Source organism: Nestor notabilis, unplaced genomic scaffold (genome assembly GCF_000696875.1).
Source record: "Nestor notabilis isolate BGI_N333 unplaced genomic scaffold, ASM69687v1 scaffold17865, whole genome shotgun sequence".
Taxonomy (NCBI): domain Eukaryota; kingdom Metazoa; phylum Chordata; class Aves; order Psittaciformes; family Psittacidae; genus Nestor; species Nestor notabilis.
In genome coordinates, this window is record NW_009929990.1 from 54976 (window position 1) to 77855 (window position 22880).

Below are 22880 nucleotides of genomic sequence, written 5' to 3' on the forward strand. Positions count from 1 at the left end.
CACGTTTATTGATTTTCTTAATCAATTCTGGTTTCAAATGAGCATCATTTTATCTTCTTCCCATGTTCACGCAGCTAGCTCCAGCCCAAGGAAACGGCCCAGTAATTTCAAAGGATGTAATAGCACACACTGTAAGACCCCACTCAGAATAGGATTTGCACAGTAAAATCCTGTGTCACATCCTATATGAATGCTGGAGAAAACAACAGTATGGGCAGCAGTTTCTACACTTATGGGTCCCCTTTTGGGTCAGCTGTTGATTTCATCAACAAGGAGGAAAAGGAGGGAGAGGGGGGAAAGGTATGATGGGAATCCCAAGCTGGAAGGTATCTGGAGGGAGCTGTACCTCTACACTGCCTCCACAGTGCCATCCTCTCCTTGGGATCCTCCATGGGACGGAGCTGTGATAGCTGAAGGATAACTGCAGGCGTGAGTCACATAACATGGAGCACCACTGACGATGGCAGCGCTGTACACCAGCTTTACCTCTTTCCAGAACTGGCTTCGTCTTTTTTGTTAAAATCTAGAAGTAGTGGGAAAGCAGGATTTCAGTTTTGAAGAACCCGTCTAGTTTCCAGGAGGATGTAACACAAGTCATGGCAGTGTGTGCTCAGCATTTTTTTGACATTTGAGGCAGGCAGTGCTCCTTGGACTTGGAAGTTTCATTTCCAGTAACCATGTTTTATAAGGGTGCTGACACCTCCAGCTTCCTCTGCCTCTGCAAGGCTACACTGAACAGTTGCTTTCTGTAACCAGAAGATAGAGGCTTCAGGATTGTCCTTGCAAGACCTTCATCTTTTTGTGGTTATCGTCCTTTGTGAGAACGTGTTGTTGCCTTCAATAAAGCAGAAATGAAAATGGGGCTTGCGTGACATAACCTCATTGCAGCAGGGAGGTTGCGTAGCCTGAAGTTTTGTGCCTCTTTCTACTGTTGTTTGAGGCTCTCAGCATGTGGCACCACCTACACAACTGGGGACACACCTGATGGGAATGACCTTCCCAACCAGCCCAGGGACACCAGCAGTCTCACCTCCTATGGGTAGAGCTGTGCCTGGTCCTTCAGAGCAAATGCCTCCCCTGCTCCCTCTCTACAGCTCTGGGAAGCCTTAGCTGTAGCCTTTATTCACAAATAGATTTGACCAGCTCTTTGGGGTTAAAGTGACTATCACCTCTTCTTTGCAGGACCTGAATCAAAGCCTATTCCAGTATGTTTAAGCTGTGTGGACTTCAATTTCTGCTTGTCATTCACTTGGTGAGTTACAGCTTTTCCTCTTTTTATCTGTGAGTAAATGGCAAAGGTTACCTGTGAGCCTCTGAGCTCCAAAACATGGGGGGTCATAGCCTGCAGGTCAGGCTGGCATCGTGCTCCACCAGAGCATCCGTAACTATGGGAGTACAGCCCTGGCACATGTGTGACCCGTGGCCAAAAGTCATGAAGAAATGTTAGTCACTAGATAAAAACCTTTAGAAAGCCTAAAAGACACATATTTACCCATTTCACCTCTTGTACTTCCTCCTTAGATATTTTTTTTCCAGTAAGTGGTTTTTATGGTAGAAAAGAATTAACAATAATGCAACAAATCACCAAACAGTGAAGACATCTGTGTCGTGTTCTGTATTATAGTGCATACATGTGCTGACATACTAACTGTATCCTAAGACATATAATGGCACATAGTTTAAACCATCCATACTAATTATATATCCTCATTATGCCATCTATATAAATCCTTTTTCAGAAGATTTTCTGGTACTGAAATGTATTAATTGTGCTATTTATGGTTGTCATCTATTAAATTAAATAGATTGATGTTTGTGAAGGCTACAGTGGTGGCTTATACTTTACAATTGAAATTAACAGAAAAGGTTAAAAAAGGAGTCAAATTCAAGTCTATTAAAAAATGCCTCAGAATACAGAGACCCTGAGGAGTGGGATTGTTGTGCAGTAGTGAACACCCCTTTCTTCCTTCCCAAAAGCTGCTGCCCATATTAGTGCTGACCCCCAACAAAGCCACTCCACAGGCATTGCAGCCATGTTCAAAAGGGATGCCAGCCAGATACAGGCCAAGGAGAAACGTCTATTTCCCCTTCAGTCTCCTGAGTATTGATTCATGCTGTAGACATACGTTTGGAAATATTTATGGTCCGCATAAAGTAATTTTAATCCACAGGAAGAGATATCTCTTATTTGCTTCACAGCCTGCACTTTGAACCCTTTGGGTTTTATAGTGTCAGCCTTTGTTCCTCCATGGCGGGGAACATGACCAAGCAAAAGCCCTGCACAAAGTGGCTCTGGGAAAAACCTTCAGGAGCCAGGTTGCACCCACCAGTGCAGCACAGGAATGGCCACAGCAGGTCAGATCTAGGGTCCTACTGTCTTGTCCCAGGCGGAGGCCAGGAGTCAGCATTTAACAAAAATAGTAGAAGGTAACTATAAAGTACTCTTTCCTGGTATGTGAACATATTACATGTCTTTTTTCGACATTTTTCTGCTGCTGTTCACTTGCATCTCTCTCCCTCCTTCCCCAGCTCTCGCAATATTCTAGTTTTCCTGTTTGCAAGAAGAGGCATTAACCCTTGTAGGCGAGGAGGGCAGCATCTTTGGCTATTATTAAGCAGAATCTGGTGTTATTCAAACATACACACAGAGAGCAGTACTTTAGGGTAAATCATGCTGAACTCAGCTATGTTTCTGTCATAGACAGAATTAAGTTTTCCCTTGGTAATACATAGACTGTGCTTTTCTGTTAGAGGCTGAGTAGGTGTCCCAGCAGCAATAGGACCAAATCCAGGGGACTAGTCATGCAGCAGAGAACATGCACTCCCAGAGCACAGATCCATGGGGGGATGGACAGGGTGGCAATGACACTCCAAATCCGTACAGCAAAATAAATTAATTTTTACTCCAGAAGAAAGGGAGTTTTACCTGTGCAGCCAAATGATGGAGCCCTAATTTTGACAGGCAGCTCCTTAGTGTTAGCAAGACCCTGGTGACAGGGGGTGAAGGGTAGACATTCAGGGGAATTTAGTCTTGCATTTGGAGAAACATGTAGTTTATCTGAACCACAGGATGAATTATCTTGTGCACAAGGGCTGCCCTGGGAGGCTGATTTTTGCTTTGCTTTTTTTGTTTGAAAATAAGAACAGCACTGAAATGTTAGGGCAGGACTGTGTGAGGAGGTCTTTAGGCACTAGGGAGAGGGTGGTTGTAAAACTCATGTAAAACTCATAAAAAATTTGCCAGAATAAACACCATGTGAAGGCATTGCCAGCCATTAGGAAGAAAACAGGGGCCAAGGAGACTTGCAAGGCATTTTTGCCACAAGGTAGAAGCCAAAGATCAGCAGGACATGTTTGCTCTGGCTGTGGTTTGCACTCACATACATCTGATGTGAAGGCACAGGTCTCAAGAAGTTTTCCCCAATGGCATGGCCCCAGGGGTGCTGGGGTTGTAGAGGACTCTGTGAGGTTCACCTTTTTCCTTTACAAAAAAGGTCTGGATTTACTTAGGAAATTTCAAGTGGTGCAGCCCCACTTCTTACCCATCCCCAGATGTGGCCTTGGGTCTCCCAACACACTTGTGGCCATGGGGCTGTGTGACTCCTGAATGGGATGTGACTGGTCCTGCTGGGGACTCAGAGGTGGTCCAGATATGCTTTTATAAATTTCCTCTTGCTCTCAGTCTACATTCAGCTCTTCAGTGCTTCTGTTTGCTCTTGAAGGTAGATCAAATCTCATTCAATTATGTAGTGGTCAGAAAAGGGCAGGGCCCAAATGTTTGTTTCCAAATTGATTAATAAATAACACTGCTTTTAAAAATGGGTATACACTGCAGAACCCAGAGATGTTCAGTGCGAACCAGTAAGTCTCCTCCATTGCACTACAGCAAAATAACTTGCAAGAGGTTCAGCTGATGGAGGCCTGATGTTTGTACGTAGTGACAGCAAACATCCCTCAGCTGCTTTCCTCCATCTCTTTCTCTCTCTCTCACAGGCAATGTGCCAGAATTTGAGGGACCTGCATGTAACTGGGCCTCTGCAGGACATGAATTTCTCTATTCCAGAAGCGGGAGGAGTGCGCTTCATTTACCAGGTAATCCAGTGTCTCTTGGTAGCCAATCCGGTGAAAACCCCCATAGTTTGCATACACTGACCTTATGGGCAGCATTGTCATCTGTGCTGGTGGGAAGAACAGTCCCCCGAGAGGATCTGAAATTAACTTCGACTTCCTCTATCTGGGAATTCAAGAGTCTGTGTGCAAAAAACATCAGACAATCCCTTCTCTCAAGCACATTTTGAGGCGATATCCTAAAACAGGGATTAACAAAACCAGCATTCCTAGAGAATGGGTTTCCATGTAACTTGTGTCATCATTTTCCTTCAGCTCTGAGGTTTTCTTCCCAAAGCCATACCCACAGAAGGACAGATCCACCTCCAAGGCAAATGGAGGATGTGTGTCATTTTTTTCCATTCCCGTGCTCAGACAAAGCCTTGTCCTAAGCAGACGTTTGCTTTGGAAAGAAACCACAGTTGGGATTTCCTGAATGTGAAAACTTCTCTGCTGAGGATCAGAGAAGAGCAGATTTGTTTGAGCAGACTCTTGGAATATCATTCCCTCAGCCAACCACACTGTTGGCAATAGATTTTAAAAGACACAAAAGCATGAAATTATTTTGATTATGGTGAAAATACTGAAAAAAAAGGATGATTTTTCCCTGTTTTTTCCTCATTCTAGTTCACATCTGAGCCACCTGCTGTGAGTTTCAGAGCAACTGGTGAAAAAGATGGAATAATTGACATTGTGCCAAAGACAGGCATCCTGTATCTCAATGGGTCTCTGGACTGGGAAACCAAAGCAGTGCACAGGCTGCAGGTAAAAACTCATTGAAAAATAGGAAGGCAGGGTTATTCATATTCACCCTTTTTTGGTAAACCTGAAATTAATGGAAAACTGTTGAAATTACAAATTTTTTCCTATGTTTACAGGCACCTTTTTCATTTTTAATATTGAGCTTTGCTGAATGACACATGGTTTTATAGTTCTGAAACTATTGCAGGAAAATGCTCCTCAGCACAGGAAGGTTATCTTGAGAAAACAGAAATTACCATGATGCCAACACAATACTTTAGTTCTCCTAATATGAGGAGGACACTTGACTGGAAGTGAAATCTGGACCCATCAATGAGATTCGCTTGTTAACCTTGAAGACTGATTGGGTGAATTCCATGGCTGGAATGGGAAAATTAACTACTGTAATCTATTTAGGAAGATTATAATATATTTAGTGACAAATAGTGTGAGTAAAAGACACAGAGGCACAGATCTAACCTTTGTTAGATAGCAGCAGGAAGCTTGTTTGGCATATGTCAGAGGCTATTAGATTAAAAAGCATTCTGTGCTCATCCTGCTGTTATGCTCTTTTCATAAGGGTCTCATTGTAAACACAGTTGGGAGTGGGACAGTGGGGAGGTGATCTTTTGGTCTCAGTGTACTGTTGTGCTCTTATTCTGTATGTAATACCAAAAATGGTATTGTCTTATTCTGAGGCACAAGCAACTGAAAACGAATGATTGTGAGAGGATCAGTATCTGAACAAATGCTGAGACTGGAAGTGGGAAAAGTGTCATCAGAAGCAGGAGTAGGTTATTTTGTTCCGTTAGCATTATATACTCTGGCAAACCATTATCAGTGAGCTATACCATGGTATATACCTTGTAAATGGAGCCACCCAGTGATGACTCTCACCAGATTTGCATCAAATTAAGAATGACTTAGCATTTGACATCCTGATGTTCATTTATGTCATTTAATTTATCTGCATGAAAATATTTTTTTGCTGTTCCTTTTTGTTTTTTTTCCAATCAAGGTGGAAAGTCTGGATGAAATGGGAAACACAGTGAAAGGTCCATATGCTGTTACAATATACGTGGAGGATATCAATGACAACCCACCAGAATTTGACCAGATGAAGTATACTGGAGTAGTGAGGCAGAACTCCCGTCCAGGTAATTGTCATAATAATTAAATATTATAGTTAATGGGAAGCTAGGTAGATTAGTTTAAGTTTAACTAGATTTCCTGACACCTTCTTCATCAACTGTTCTTCACAACTATTGGGAAAATACTAAGCAGAGCTGGTGAAGGGGCTACCTGTAGGATGGTACACAGGCAATGTAACCTCTATACACAACCATTGCTTACCACAAGAGATGCATTATGAAACAACAGCATCTCTCCATAAGCTGCCTTCCTAGCTTGAGAGCTCTGCTTGGATGGGCTACATGTTGAGGTTTCAGTCTCCTCTTACCACTGTTTTCTCCCTAATCCAAACAGGCAAGCCCTTCATGTACGTCCATGCCACTGACCGTGATGATCCTACCACTCTCCATGCACAGCTGGTGTACAGCATTCTTCATCATTTTCCCAATCCTTACTCAGAAATGCTTTTCCAGATCGATAATGTAACTGGAGCAATCTCACCAAGTAGAATGGGTATGTTAAAAGATTCTTGTTTGCCAAAAAAGCAAGCATGAGTTCCTGGCTGTACATAATAGCAAAACAACAGCACAGATCTCATGTTAAATTCTGAATAAATGTAGTCAGTGGGACATACTCCACTGAGGCCCTGGTTTTGGAGGAACTTTGCATCCCACCAAATCCAGGGAAGTCAGCAGAAATGGAGATTGGGATGTAAAAGAACACTGAGAAGAGAAATAAATCCTCTGGCCCTAAGGACTACACAGCCATGTCTTGGGATTAATTCTCTTCCTTGAAATATAGAAACCTAAAAGCAGTAACATGAAAAATGCAGAGAAAAGTCAGCTGGCCTCATGATCCCAACTGAACTGCAATGATTTAAAAGCCCCTGTGTCTTCTGCTGGGCTGAACAGGAGTGCCTAACTGGAATGAGGGATGTTCAGTGATGCATCTGCACAATATGAGACCACAGCACAGACCCTCATACAATTATGTCCACACGATGCTGTGCTGCATTGTGCAGAAAAGCCAGAGGAAATGGCTTGCTAAGATTTGGCACAGAGGCCCATCTAAGGAGTGAGTCTGGAGCAGACAAAGCAGCATAATGCGTGTAGAAACACAGTGTTTATAGCGCAATGGACAGATGAAACATCTCCACAGCCCGTGCTTCATTTCACTTGGCTGTTTGCTCTGTCTCTAGGCTCTTATTACTTAGATCCTCAAAAGCAGGACACCTTCACGCTCGTCGTCACTGTGAAGGACATGGCAGGGATGACAACAAATGCTTTCACCAGCAGCACTGATGTAATCATCACTGTGAAGGAGAGCTTGTGGAACGCTCCCTCCACCATTCACATCCAAGAAAACTCAACCCAGGCTCACCCAGTCAACATCAGCCAGGTAGGGCCCTTGACCATGATCCCTGTGCCTTTCCTCGGTGCCATGGAGTTGTTTTTTCACAGTTGACTGTGAAGGTGTCCCCACCAGGCTCTTCAGAAACACTTTGGTACCTCCCTGTTATTTTTTTATATGGTATCCTTTGGGAATGGTCTTTAGTTAGTCTCATTAAATTATTGCTACTGTGAAAGTTAATAGTTTGAATACAGTCAATATAAACATTAGAGTGACTGGGCTTTGCCCCTCAGCTTGGAGAGGCTGTTAGCACTGCCTGTGTGTGAAAATATCCCATAGATAGAGGAAACATTTGGAGAATTTTGTTACAGTGTAATGACTGGAAGAAAACGGGTGCTTTACAAGGCTATCTGGCACAATATGAAAGATAAAGCTCTTGAGACGCCCCAAGGGAGCTTCCAGACAGTTGGGACCCTCTGTGGGGATGCCACTCTTCTCTTCCAATGGGATTCTTTGAGCACTTCCAGCCTCACTCTAACACCATGGGCCCTCCAGGCTTTAAGAAACCAAGAGCTAACCTGTTGAAGGTTATTTAGAGGTTAGCTTCTTCCATCCATAGAAGAGTCTGGCTGGGGCCCATCTCCACTGCAAGCCTGGAACAAGGAAGTTCTGCGGTGACCAGTTTGGTGTGACACAGCACACCTGCTATATCAAAAGTACCGGGGCAGGACTGATGCTGTCCTCCAGCATCCTGCATTCCCACAGTATTCCTCTTTTCACGGTGCAAATGTAAAACACTTTGCTGATAACTGCAGACCAATAGCAATGTACCTACCTTGGCAATTATCAACTAATGGGCCAGTAGCCTTTCAGAAATGTCTGACTTTGAAAAATGCCTTGGCACTGACACCCAAATGCTGCCATCCCTTGGACATGGCAGGATTCGTCAGATCCCGTTTGCAAAAATAATTGACTCAATGCTATTCCCTTTGGCCTCAGTGACAGTCTGAGGAAGTCCAGAGGGAAAACAGGTGAAAGAAAAACTAATATGCAATAGTGCTCCTATTCTGAGCTCATTTGTGTATAAATTTCCAGTGGCAGCCAATGACATGTGGATTCTGCATAGGGGAAAATGAAATGCAGTTCCTGATATATAGTGTATATATAAAACCCCCAGTACTACTGACTCCTTCATTCATTTAGAAGTCTGTTTACTGCATTTCGTTTTAAATCTGAAACACCCCACTAAAGATAATTCATCACAGACTTTGATCCATATAAAGAGCATGCAGACACATTTGTGCAAATAGGTACCGGGTATTAGTTTTGTTGCTCCACATCTCTGAATTAGGTAAACCAAAACAACAGGCAGGAATAGACAGTGTAAGGTGATGGAATAAATTAGTTTCAAGACATTCAAATATATATAATGCTTTTTTTCTCGTATATCACCATTTAGCTCCACATCCCAAAGCCCTTCCATAAAAAGACAGGTGTGGTAACCCATCTGGACAGCTGGAGGAAGTGAAGTAAAATGGATTCAGTACAACGATTCAGAGAACAGAGGTGGATTATCAGTCTGGTTTTCTGCAGCTGATTTCAAGACACTGACAAACTGTGAATTTTCTGGTTTACGAATCTAATAGGAATGCAATCTTTTCCGTCTGTGGTCCAGAAATGATCTTTGTTAAATCTCAGTCTACACTTCTGACTTCCTATGCTGGCTTATTTTTGTGGTTTTAGGTGCACTCAAATGAGCAAGATGTAATTTATGACATTTTTGAAAAAGAAAAGCTGCCCAGGCTCCCATTTTCTATCGACCAGAGTGGGGTTATTTATGTGACTGAACCATTGGACAGGGAAGAAAAGGATACTGTAAGTAAACACAAAACCTCACCAATGGGAGAGACCACAGCAGGAAGCTGTTTATCGGTGTGGGAGTAAATACAAGAAAGGTCACTAGAAAAGGGGGGTGCGGGGAGAGGGGGAGTGTTAGAGTGGGGAAGAAATAAAATCTTTGTTTCCTGTCATTTCTCTTTGGGAATGACTTGATAGATATGAGAGAACGTTCATCTACTACGCTGTAAACAGCCTTCAGTTTGGTACCCTACAACATTTCTCCATGCATCTGGCAGTAGCAATCACTGCCCAGAGTGTATGTATAATATATAATACAGACCAACCATGGCAGGGTTGTAGATGCATGAGCAAGAGGTAGGCAATGGCATTTGTGAAGGCCAGGAGATTTAGTTGTTTAATATCTATTCCATATCCCAGGGGCCTCCAGGATCTTTCCACGGCAGAAGCAGAGTTTAGCTTTCAGTTGCAACTGTGAAGTAAACCCATCTGGCTCCCTTTTAGACAGAAACCCCTCTGTCACCTTTTGTTACTTGAGGCACAGAATAGGCCCAGATATAAGATCAGATATGCTGGAGGAACCTTATCTCTGTATGTGACAGATGAGTTTGCAAAGTGACAAAAATGACATATTCCTGCTTTTCTTGTATTTTTGTGAGAGCCAGTTCAAAGTGCAGTGAAGTATTCAGGACTTTAAAATTATTTTGAGAACTCAGACCTCAGGCACTGAGGGGTAGTGGAAGAGTTCTGAATTAAACAGAGTGAAAATACTGAACAAACATATGAGAAAATACTTCATTTGCATGGACCACTCCATAGTTACACATTTAAATGCAAAATATTGTCACACTGGACATTCAAAGCATCTAATCTCAATATTCTTATTGCAGTATAATTTCTTTGTGGTCACAAAAGATAACAAGGGAGAACTGGTGGACAAGCCTCTGCGAATTCATGTTGTGGTGGAAGACATTAATGACAATCCCCCTGTGTGCCAGCAGGCCCTCACTGTGATGGAAGTTCAAGAAAATGAAGGTGGAGGTAAGAAAACAGCTTCTACTCATTTATGTATCCTTCTAGTCCTATTATTTTTTCCAGCTGGGTGCATATAAAGCTAGAAATTTGATCCCAAAGAGTAAAATGTAGCTCTCCTAGGTGAATGTTTTCCTGTGCAAATAGCCTTCTTGTTTTCACTTCAAGAATTCGTGTGGAAAGGGTTTCAATAACCTGAGAAAGGCAGACCCAAAGCCGCTACTTAAAAAGTGCTGTTCCATTTAAAACATAAAATTACATTTTCCCACATTTTGGACAACTGCATAGAAAGTAAAAAGAAAAACACCCCTTTTATTGCTAATATAATATAATCTGTCCCAAAGCCTTCACATCAGTTTTCTGGTTTCAAGGCTGAAGTATCTGTTGTTAGAATCACATCTTCTGATCAAGACACCTGGCCCAGTCCTTTTGGACTGCCCCAAGCCCAAAACAGCTGGTTGGGATGCTAAAGAAAAATCTCCCAGAAGTCAAACCATTTTGTCCTTTGCAGTGTTTTCCGTGCAGTTGTGTTTTTATTGCCCCTCTACTCTTTGCATTGATATCACTGTTGTCAGTGTGTACACCTGTGGAGGAATAGGACCACCGCATTATCTGACTGACTCTGGTCTCTGCCACAGGAAGTAATATTGGCACCCTCTTAGCTACGGACAGGGATGAGGAGGATACCCTTAATTCTCGCCTGCAGTTCAAAATTCAAAGTCAGGTTCCTGATGTGCCTGCAAGTAATCTGTTCTTTATTCAGCAAGACACTGGGATTTTGCAGTTAACTGGCCGTTCATTAAACAAGCGCACTGCATCCAACTATTCCTTGAAGGTGCTGGTGACAGATGCAGGTACGTAATGCCTTGTGTTATACATTGGAATAATTGTGTTCAGTATCAGGGGATGAGAGGAGACCTGGAGGATTCACTGGACAGACAGCATCACTGAATACTGGCTTGTTCTGGCATGGTACTGCCGTATTCTTCAGATGCAGGGAGGTTAATCATGATTCATAATACAAGTATGGAAGGAAACCAGCTCCAGGGCAGAGTGTGGCTAAATTGGGAAGCTTGTTAACAAGTACTCCAGTAAGAGATTTCCTTCCACAACGAAAAAAGGTTGAAGAGATCATGATTGTGGTTTTCCCCAGAAATCTTTCAAAGGCACTTACAGAAGAAAATCAAGAAATTAAACACAGCTGCTCAGAGAGTCCAGATAATGTATTTTAAAAGATTAAGAGCTGAAATTAATCTTCAGAAATAATCTTGTACATTATATAAGTTCCCAGAAGTCCTTTGTGGTTCACTGAATGGAAAGGAAATCAAACCCGATACTAAAGCTTTAAGCTTAAAGCTTTGTGCTGGAGTCCTCCTAGTCAGGCAAAACTTGTGGATGGAGGAACTGGTATGTAAAGAAAGTAGTGTGACATATCTGTATATGAAATAGCATCGTTTAGGCAGATGATATGAAAACCTTGCAGAGGGAGAAGCTGGTGATTTGTTTTGGATACTAATTTGAATTTCATCCAAACAGATTTGTTTAGAATATTCCTTAACTTTCAGCTCATGAAGTGCACCTGTAAAACACTAAAATCCAGCTACATGAGTAGCACGTGACCAGACAGAGTATGCTTTTAAAATTACAAATCCCCATTCTATGGGTGCCCTTTCTCAGGTAGCACTTAGATTTACATAGATCTAAAATTTAATGAAATTTTAATGAATGAAAATGGGGGTGCTGCCTGATGACCCACCAAGAAGACAAAGTAGCATAACAATCTGGGGCTTACTTTTCAACATGCAGAAGCAGTATTGAGAATGCTAACATAATTCATAGAATCATAAAATAGTTTGTGTTGGAAGGGACATTCAAAGGTCATCTAGTCCAAACCCCCCGCAATGAGCAGAGATATCTTCAACTACATCACGTTACCTAGAACCTCATCCATCCTGGCCTTGAATGTCTCCATCATCATCCTGGTAAAGGGACATGATTTAAAGAAGTGAGGGAAATTAAATGAAACAGGATGGGACAATGCTGAAGAAATTGGGAAAGTGAATAGTAAGATAGAGAGTAACGTTGTCACTGACTAAGATATTGGTGACCAAGTGCTTCTTACAATAGCAGGACTTTGAATGGATTGGGAAATTTGCCAGTGCTCACTTTTGCTCACAGTGAACCCTTTCCGAGGAAAGCTATTTTCGGCAGAAGGGCTGCTTTGACGTTGTTTGTTCTCTTTCCACGCAGTATTCCAAACAATCTGTGATGTGCAAATACATGTCATCGACATCAATGATCAGATTCCCATCTTTGAAAAATCAGATGTGAGTATTTTTAACACCATTCTTGAGGTCCCAATAACTTCTGACAAATGTTCGAGCATACGTTCAATGTCTATTGAATGTCAGTGGGAAACTAACCATTTACAGAATAAGTAACAGCAATCCACTAGTGAAAATACAGGCAAGGTGTTGCTGCAAAGCCTGCATATAAGTTCTATCTAGATAGTGAACAGTGGGACATGCTCATAGTTCTGAAATATAAGGTAGTTTGCTCAGTGGAAAACTGTGTGTACAGAAATGCTGTCTGCATTCATTGACCAGCTCTCTGTTGATGGTAACAGGAACTTAAACACATGCAGAGTAGCAGGCTGTTGACTTTCTCACCTCAAGGTCCAGGACCTGGTCTCAAGATGAGACTGGTGGATCAGAGCACATGTCAAACAGAGAAAATGGAGCCAGCCTCCCAATGTTGCAGTGACCTGCGGTGCATGGAGCAATTAAGTATTTAACAGTCAGTGGCTGTGGTGTTCACTGGGTGCAGAGGAGCTGTACTGTCCTTACTGCCATGAGAACTGCATGAATGTGTAATGGTTTCAACAGAGGAGGTTTGGGACTACTCTTTGCTCTTTACCCACTGACAGAGATCTCATCATCTTTGATAAATGTATGGCTAAAAAAGGGGATACCGCAATTTTACTGAGGCCCAGCTTGCAGCTCTGGGTTCCTTGGGCAGTGAGGTAGCTCACCAGTACTGCTGCAAGGCACTTCACTAATGCTTTCATACATCTCTCTGACCTGGTTACATCTCTGCTGTGAAGTGCACCCACCACTTCCCTCTCTCACACAGCTTCTCTGGGTCAAAATACATTCATGCTTGTGGGCCACAACCTTGGTGTAGCACTCAAGTTTTTATCTGCAGTTGGTGCTCAGTGTGTTGTGTTTCAATGGTCTCTCTTTCCTTAGTATCACAGTGTGACTGTTGCAGAAGATCTCCCAGTAGGAACAGTGATATTAGAAATTCAAGCTACCGATGGAGATGAGCCTGGCACAGGGAGTTCCCACATCATTTACCAGATGAAGGAAGGAGATCCAAAAAACACATTTGTCATAGAGACAGATTCTGAAACAAACCGAGGATTTGTCAGGATTGACAAGGTGAATAGATGGGTTTGTTCTTCTCCTTTATATGTATAAATACACACATAAGTACATAGCTGGCTCTGCTGCAGGCTCTTTCTCCAGCAGAACAGGCTCTGGCTGATGAAGTAGGTCTTTATGCACCATCAAGTCAAAAAATGGCATTATTTGATTTTGCAGCAGCATTTCTGGAAATGAGAAAGCCAGCTAAATGTTTCCATGGACTGTGGTTGTGGTGCTGGGTTTTCACAGGGCAGATCCTCCTCCCTGCTGGTGATCTGGGCTTTTGCAATGGGAGGTGCAAGTGAGACCAGCATGTCTCAATGTCAGGATGGAGAGGCAGTTTAATTAACTGTGACAAAGCCAAGGTCAGAGTGTGCTGCAGCGGGTGATATATCCTACATGTTGAAAGCTGGAGAACACTTTCTCTGCATCCATTAATTTCAATAGCGAAAGTGCTCTCCCTTTGAAATTAGCCTTCTCAAAGTCACTTGAATGATAAGTCCAGAAAGCCTATCACTCATTTTTCAAGAGGTGATGTGTTATTTGCATCCTGATGCCATCCAGGCCAAGGGCAGCATTTGGTGGACCATCTTCAGGCTCAACGTCAGTGCAATTTTTTCCTGAGGAGGCAGTTGTGAGAAACTCCACGATGTAACAGCCCTCACATGGCTTTTGTCACCCAGAGGTCACACAAGGCCTTCTCATACAGAGCTATAAATACTATTGCTGTAAACAGGATATAGTTATTAAGCTTAGTCAGGCAGGTGGCAACATTATTAGGAAAGGCAGTTGCTGAGGAGGCCTCTGAACGCACATATGGTTTCATTTAAATTGACTGTTCCCAGTGTCATTGTGCTTCTGACAGCTCACCCTTATTTCACCTGCATATGAGATGTAGTCTCCTCCTGGAGGAGAGGCAGACTTCGTGATTTGCTATGGGAGCTTCCCATGACAGTAGGGCTTAAAGCACCTTTTTCTTTCCTGATTTATCTAGGCTCTCGATTTTGAAACAGTTCCAGTGTACAACCTGGTGATCAATGCCACAAACCCCGAACCCCTGGTGTCAGGCGTGCAGTACAACTCAAGCTCCCTTGCCCTGTTTAAAGTATTTGTAACAGATGTGGATGAGCCACCCATTTTCCATGAGGCAATTTACAAAGAAGAAGTGTCTGAAGATGTTCCTGTCAATACCCTGCTCATGACTGTGGAAGCCTATGATCCTGAGGGGGGTACTGTACGGTAAAAATGTGACCATGGTTTCTTTATTGAATTTAGAATTTAGAAAATTGTTCTAAAAGAGGTACAAGGAAATCACACTCAGTATTTGGCAGCAGGAAAAGGCATTTACAAAAGTCTTATTTCCTAGTAGAAGGTGGAGGAGCGGCAAGGTGGTGGCCGATGACCTACTTGGAGCAGACTGTTAGGCAGTGCTTTTCTAATCAACTTCCTCTCTGTCCTGTGACAAGCACCAGCCAGTAAGACCCTCAAACCAGGAAACTAAAAAGGCCATACATATATGTCTCCAGGAAAAAGACAGAACTAGTCTGAGATTAACAGGATTTCCATATCCATAAGGACTTTAACGAATGAAGCACATACTGCATAACCCCAGAACCAGTAGGACAGTAGCTGCTTTTCATGTTCCACAGAAACTGCACAGGGCTTTTTCTCCACCAAAACACACAACCTGTAGTGAAGCTCAGATCTGTAATTGGCAATTAATTAATTTTTTTGCCCAGCTGCCAAATACAATATGCTTGCTTTCACTGTGGATGAAAAGTTCAGTGCAAAACAACTCCTATGCATGTGAGTGGGATGCAAAACCTCAAACTGGCCCATTCAGTGGCCCAATGCCATGTTGTATGATCAAGTCCCTTTGAGTCTCTGCTAGCTCATGGATGCACAGTGCTCTGTTGCATGGTGTAAATGTACCTTACACTGGGTAGGTCAGATAGATAGAAGAATTATTTGTGGCTCTTGCTTTACAATTCCCTTCAGGGATGCTGAGCAGATCAACCCAAAACAAACAATCCTTGAATTATAACTAAAATTCAGCAAAACACCAAGTAGTTAATGGACTTGCAGAATATGACTGTTAGGCCTCCTGTGGATTTTTATTCCCATAGGTTTCTCATCTGACTTTCTACTTTCCCTTAGCTTTTGGGAACTTAGCATGTTTGGCCTTTTGTCAAACTGGTTTGAAAGTGAGCCATACAGTCCAGAAGCTCTTGGGGATGATGACAGAGACAGATGACAGGAATTCATACATACATAAACCACATTTTTGCTAAGAAATAGGGTAAAGGGCATAAAATAAGAAGTATAAAAAATAAAAGATGTACAAGCATGTCAGCATGCTGTTTCTAATGCAAGGGGTACTGAAAGAACAAAAGCATTGAATGAGAAGGTCAGGTCACATCTACTCAAGCAAATGCCTGTGCTTTACTGGGTCATACGTTCATGGTTAAATTTGTACAAGTAAATATGCAGAGACCTTGGGGTTTTTTAAACAGTAATATAAAGGCAGCTATGTGGTAATGTTTAAAGCACTCTCTGTTCCAAGGCTGCCCTGATGGCAATTATGGGCTGCTCCAGACTGGCAGCAGATAACCACTGCAGTCCACCTTGGGGTCCAGGCCCCTTGCTGATCCAAAAAAGGGTGCCTGGCTCCACTGCTCCCTCTTTCCTCCAGGCTTTGGCTTGTGCCCCCGTCAATACCAGGATGTGGGCAATGTGACGGGGAAAGAGAGACAGGGGTTGGAACAGAGCACACTTGTGGACCAAAAGCTCAGAAGGCCCCAGAAACTGCAGTCAGGAGGAAGGCTGAGTTGCAGCGCACATGCTGGAGGAGCGGTGGCATTCCCATGGTTCTGCTCTCACTCTTACTCTCAGTAATTCTGGCCTCCCTTTCTCTGTATTTCCTCTCTGATTGTAGTATCAGGACTCTTCAAGAACCCTCTCTTCAAGTACAATTGTGATCAAGCCATTTGCGCAACACCGATAAAGAAGGATTTGCTTTGTCAGCAATCTTTTGATTTGGAATAATATATATGATTTTTTTTCCTATTTCTTTCCAAAGATACTCCTTAGAAGGTGATGTGAGGAAATGGCTGAGGATTGATTCAACCACTGGGCAGGTATACACTGCTTCCACTTTGGATCGAGAACAAGAAGCAACGTACACAGTTGATGTTGTTGTGTCAGAGCTAAGTAAGTGATGAAACAACTACATATGCACACAGAGGAATCCCCTGCTCTTCCTGCTTTATGAGGAATTATCATACATCCCATGACTAAACCCATGACATTACAGGAATATGTAACGTATCCTTAGATGTTCATATTTCTTAACAATTTACATTTCTTGAAAGAAGTCTTGAAATTGTAGATAATGAGGATTAAAAGATGTTTCATGAAGTTAGCTATCATATTTGTTTGAGTCACAGGGCATATAAAAAAGACTAGAATTACTTCAGTGTTTTCAGCATCAACATTTTCTGCCACTTTTTTTCCTCTATAGCTGTAAAGATGTTAGCCTTTCTTGTAGGAAATGATGATGTGACCACTTACTGGATATGATGGTCTATCTGCCTCTTTTCACTTGCTAAAGTTCTGTAGCTAGCATGAGCTGGGGGTAAGTTAGCCATACTTTTTAAAAAGTGGTAGCAGCTACCACAAGTCCCCCACGGTGTCCTGAGACCTTGTCTCTGCAAGACAGAATCCCACCTCCCACTGCCTGCCTGATGGTGTACCTAGAGAATAGCTGCAAATGCAGCAGCCCAGCCTGTGTCCAAGGTGTGCATGCAACTTTGCATTATCTAACTCTATCTAACTCTACAGATAACGCAGCTCAGAAATCCAAAGCAACCTTGATACTACAATTACTTGATGTGAATGACAACCCTCCTCAGTTAGCTATGGATTATACTCCTTTCTTCTGCCACCCAGTAAGTGGAGGAGAGAGAGCTCTGATTCGAGCTACTGATGCAGATCAACAGCATTATTACTCAGCATTTACTTTTTCTCTTGTGGATGATGTGAATACAAGAAATAGTTGGGAAATTTCAAAAGTCAATGGTAAGTTAATAAAGCTATTATTACAATGATATGGGACCCTTTAAGTACTCTGGGAAATATAAAGAAATATTGAATTCCTTTTCATTATTATTACTGTATATGCATTATTCCATGTAGAAAAAAAAAAAAAGGTTGTTGAGAAATTACATGCATTTTGACAAGTATTTATTTGAACACCCATGTAATTATTTTTTTCAAGACATTATGTCCAATATGTTGCAAGCTAAAATTTCACTAGTACTTCCAATAGAAGAAACATGTAAGAATAAAATGTGCTCTGTGATTAATGCACACAAACCACTTCTCCTATCAAAATAGAGCAGTTTTCTGACATTTCATGTGCAAAAGGAAGTTGTGCCTCTCCAAGCGGAGTTCTTTGAAAGGGAGTCAGTAAGCACATGGATAAATGCTTAGCCGATAGAGCCTGTCTGAATTCCTACGAGATATTTGATGAAATGTCCTACTACAGAAAGTTCGGTTGATGTGAAAGGAACAAGTTTTGAAAGGATAAATAATAAGTTAAAATTGAGGAGCTGGAGTAAATGGTCAGCTCTTGCAGTGAAGGGAGTTCATGTATGGTTTTCCAAAGTTTTTTGGGTGAATCATTCAAGTTGGTTGGGACTTCTATGATTATGGAGGGTTATTCTTGATTTAAATGTGATGCTTTCATTGTAGCACTGACCAAGATCAGATTTGGCCTGTTGTAGAAATCAGGATGTTAATTCTATGACTGTATGAAGCTGAAGGCCAGAATAGGTTTTTAGATGGTCCCTTTTGACTTAATGTCTGCAAACTGATCACAACTGGGATGGGGAAAACCAGGAACTACCAACATGTGCAAAGCAGCCTTAAAAAAGGAGCATTTGCAGCTGGTGTGAATTTTGAGCTACATTTCTTTCTTGTGCTGACATGAATGCTCCATTTCCCACTTACAGCTACTCATGCTTACCTCTCTCCGAAACATGCTAACTTTGAAGAGAAGGTGTATAATGTTCCAGTAATAATTAATGACAATGGAAAACCAGCTTTGGAGAGAAAAGTGAATCTTGAAGGTATACTATGCACAGAACTGTTCACTTCAAGACAAGTTACTTTTATGAATAACCAAACTGGTTAAGTTCTCATTAACCTCATGGCATTTCTTTTTGTAGTAAACATCTGCAAGTGTTCAAGTGAAAAGTCATGCTTTATCGAAGTAGAGCGTCAGCACTCCTGGCCAACTGCTGGCCAGGCAATCGGACTTCTTCTTGGGGTCCTGCTCATCATTGGTATGTCAATCTTCTTGCTTGATATGAAATCAGGTCTCTGAGATATGATGCTGCTGCTGCATTTCTGACACTCATTCGCTTGTTGGGTGAAGAGATGTCATGAATGTTGCAGAATGAGCAAAAGAGAGAGAGAATCTCATGATTATGTATCATGATTGCTGCAAACTTGCAAGGTTTTGGTCATTGGAATAGCTTTATTTGGCCTGTGCTTCTGGATCAATGTACAATGGCACAGCAAACAGCTATGACAGAAAAAACTGCCACACTTGTAGCATACTGACACTTCATTGCTATCTACTGCCTTTTCCCTGTCAGGAAAGGGAGCCCCTAGATTATACTGAAAATAGTGAAGCATCGAGGAAGGTCATGCTTACAGTGTCTGTACCTGTAGCTTACAACTATGATTTTATTCACCTATTTCAGCTTCGTAGCTTTCCATTTTTCATATGGATAATTGCTCTGAGTTGTGGCAATCTGCACAGTTTGCATGCCCAAAGTACAGTTACACAGTTAAGCGCTAGTGAACAGTATCATGTTCTCAAAAGCATGAGCTGCTGAAACTTTAACAAATAGCTTAAAATGTTTTCAAAACCAAGATAGAACCTTCTGGGAGGATAGGACAGGACAGGACAACACAAGATAGAATAGGATAGGATAGGATAGGATAGGATAGGATAGGATAGGATATTTCTGTTAGAAGGGACCTACAATGATCATCTAGTCCAACTCCCTGACCAATTCAAGGCTGTACAAAATTTGAAGCATGTTGTTATGGGCATTGTCCAAATGCCTCTTAAACACTGACATGCTTGAGGCATCAACGAGCTTTCTAGGAGGCATATTCCTGTGTTTGACCACCCTCTCGGTAAAGAAATACTTCCTAATGTCCAGTCCTAGTCCATTTATTCTTTAAAGGATAGGATAGGATATTTCTGTTAGAAGGGACCTACAATGATCATCTAGTCCAACTCCCTGACCAATTCAAGGCTGTACAAAATTTGAAGCATGTTGTTATGGGCATTGTCCAAATGCCTCTTAAACACTGACATGCTTGAGGCATCAACGAGCTTTCTAGGAGGCATATTCCTGTGTTTGACCACCCTCTCGGTAAAGAAATACTTCCTAATGTCCAGTCCTAGTCCATTTATTCTTTAAATGTCTTTCAGTAGTACCCAGTATGATCTTCTTTATTTTTCCAGGAACTGAGGTTAGACTAACAAGCCTGCAGTTCCCTCAGTCTCTCCTCATGCCCTTTTTGCAGATTCGAGTAACATTGGCTAGCTTCCAGTCATCAGGGACCTCCCCAGATTCTCAAGACCTTTGGTAGATGATGGAGAGTGGTCCTGCCATAATATCCTCTAGCTCCTTTAGTATTCTCTCTATCAGTGTAAGTGCAAAAGTACTGAGGATGACTTGCAAAGGCCAGTGAGGATGGGATCCAGTCTCCAGTGAAGAGCAAAAAGATTTCAGTGCTCAGTCCTGTGTGATTTTTGAATGTGATGGTCACAAGAACCAGGCTGGGAAACTGTGACTCAGCTGTAGAGAGGGAAGGGAGTGTGAAAGAACCATGGAGAAAATAAAAGAAAAGGAATTAAATATGTTACAGACCTCATATTCAAAAGTGTCTGATTAAATTAGAGGATAAAAGAGAAAAAACCCCAAGACTTACATAAGTTAACATTAGCTCAATTCTAAAAGAAGAATAAGCCCCCAAAACAAGTTCAGTACCTAAAATGACAAAACCAAAACTCTGTGTTGATTTTCTTTGATAGTGCACAAACCCCTAAAGCAAGAGAAAGTGCCAAAATGTATGTGATGCATATATGTGTGTGTCTTCTGAAGATAAAAAGAGAAAAAAAATCCAATGAACTTAAAATGGAAGAAGCCATACTCAGGCCATGTGATTGACAGAAAACCCCCTCAAACTGCATCTTCATCATCTCTGTTCAAGCTTCTCACATCATCTATTTCTGCACAATGCCTTAGTCTGGTCCCTCACTTAATTTAGTGTCACATTTAAGTGCAAATTATGTTGGATAACTGATTGAAGATGTTTTCATTACAAGAGAGCTGCTCAGCTTCAGAGAGCACAGCAAAAATTGTTACCGCTTTATGACTTTTAAAAACCACAGTGTATATAGCTCTTAAATGAATTTAAAAATGAGCTCCTGAAATTAATATCCAGGCTTTTTTCAATAGCAAGTTATTTTCACTGTAAATGCGAAATCAGATGATTGCCTCTCAGGTGGATTTAACAGAAGTCAGAAATGGGCAAGTAAAAGATGAGAAGTACCTAAAGATTTTATGAAACCTGAGGAGATTACAAACATTGAGTTTGGCCTTGAAGCTCGGAAGATATAACAGTAAAACCAGCCGTCTCCTGGGTGCCTCTCTGATGCCAGAATGAATTCCTGCGTGAGCTAAGGACTCTCCCAGACCTCAGCACTTTTTGTTCCCAAAGCAAGGATCCTTTGAAGTCTTCATTTCTGTAAAAGAGACACAGACCAGAGACACTGGAAAACAAATATAAGACAACAAAAAAATACACCCCAAACCAACAACCAATCTTTTCTGATGGGAGAAACTCTTTCATTAAGACAAATTTTCTTTCTCCTGGAAGGTATTTCTCCCACTGAGAAGAGGGTGGAAGAACAAATATCACATGGCAGATACTAGGCATGTTCCTTGATTAACTACTCAGATACCAGAAATATAAACGTAAAATATGAACCACTACAGAACAGATATCCAGAGCAATGAATGGGACAAGGGGAGTAGCTGAGCATTCCTATATACTTTAGTAAAGGAGCAGAGATGTTGAAAGTGATAGATAATCTAACACTAATAGAGACGAATTAAGTTTACATACAATGTAGCAAGTTTATCATGATTTTAAAAGATCAAAGAGAAATATATACATTAAATATGCATATTTGATGTGTGTGTATATATATATATATATATGCATTTGCAGACACCTAAACACCTTAGACTGGATATGACAAGTGATGATAAAGGGTAAAAATACTTCTATTCCAGGCCAGAAGAAAACCTCAATCATTCTTGGCCATAGGTGCACAAATCTCTGGGGTCCATCAGCTATTCCTAACAGATACCAAGGACTTCCCAAAGAACAATTTGCTGTCAGTTGTCTCAGCTTTGCTGTGACAGAAGTGATATTCCAGTGGGGAAAAAACCCAGCGACTTCAATTCAAGACAAACATGACAAATCACTGCTCAAGGGGAGGGGGGCTAAAAAAGACACTTTGCCATCTGTTCAGATCCTAGAGGAGAAGTTCTCCTTTGGGGGATGTCTCCTGAGACCTGAGGTATCTGATCCTGCCCAAGCTGTGCCTCGGGTCACTGTTGGTCCAGCACGGCATGACCATTCCCCAGAGCTGTTTGCTTCTGTTCAAGAGGTAAAGCAGTTTGGATATCACAGTGTGGGTGTCAGACCCTTTCCTGAAATACCTTTTCTCTTCCCTTTAGTGACGAGTGCTTTCTGTTTTTCAGGTTGTATTACAGGGGGTGTGTTTCTTCACATGAAATACAAACAAAAGAATGAAGAGAAGAGCCATCAGAGAGATGTAAGGGATAAGTCTGAACTTGATAGGCTGGCTTAATGACTGTTCCATCAAGAGGCAAAAATGCCCTTTGGGTTGGGAAGGAGTGAGCTTTGAAGCTCGTAAAGCCCAGAAGTATGCAATCACAAACTGAGGATACAAACATGCAAAAGCAGGCTCCCAGGGCTTCGACCTCACTTTTGTAGGTAATACTATTCTGTCATGAAACAAAAAATGTACATACACTTCAGCAGCAGCCATTAGTACAAATATCAGCTTTGAAGTGCTAGCTCATGACAACGTCAAACGCTGAGCTCCTGCAAGGATCA

General features: G+C 41.8%; 1 protein-coding gene across 1 annotated transcript; it reads left to right on the forward strand.

Annotated features, from left to right (window-relative positions):
* Positions 1–1207: 1207 nt before the first annotated feature.
* Positions 1208–22611, forward strand: CDH17 (cadherin 17, LI cadherin (liver-intestine)). Its single transcript, XM_010015234.1, has 17 exons — positions 1208–1252; positions 3994–4092; positions 4735–4872; positions 5867–6005; positions 6334–6492; positions 7178–7377; positions 9073–9204; positions 10077–10227; positions 10857–11072; positions 12469–12545; positions 13467–13658; positions 14638–14882; positions 16723–16853; positions 17484–17720; positions 18656–18772; positions 18872–18988; positions 22502–22611. The coding sequence occupies exons 1-17, from the start codon at positions 1208–1210 to the stop codon at positions 22609–22611; spliced, it is 2505 nt and encodes an 834-aa protein (XP_010013536.1).
* Positions 22612–22880: the final 269 nt, after the last annotated feature.

Coding starts and splice junctions, on each gene's coding strand:
- CDH17 (XM_010015234.1), top strand. CDS start 1,208: ATGTTTAAGCTGTGTGGACTTCAATTTCTGCTTGTCATTCACTTG. Junction 1,253..3,993: donor TTCTGCTTGTCATTCACTTG/GTGAGTTACAGC, acceptor TCTCTCTCACAG/GCAATGTGCCAGAATTTGAG. Junction 14,883..16,722: donor CCTGAGGGGGGTACTGTACG/GTAAAAATGTGA, acceptor TTCTTTCCAAAG/ATACTCCTTAGAAGGTGATG.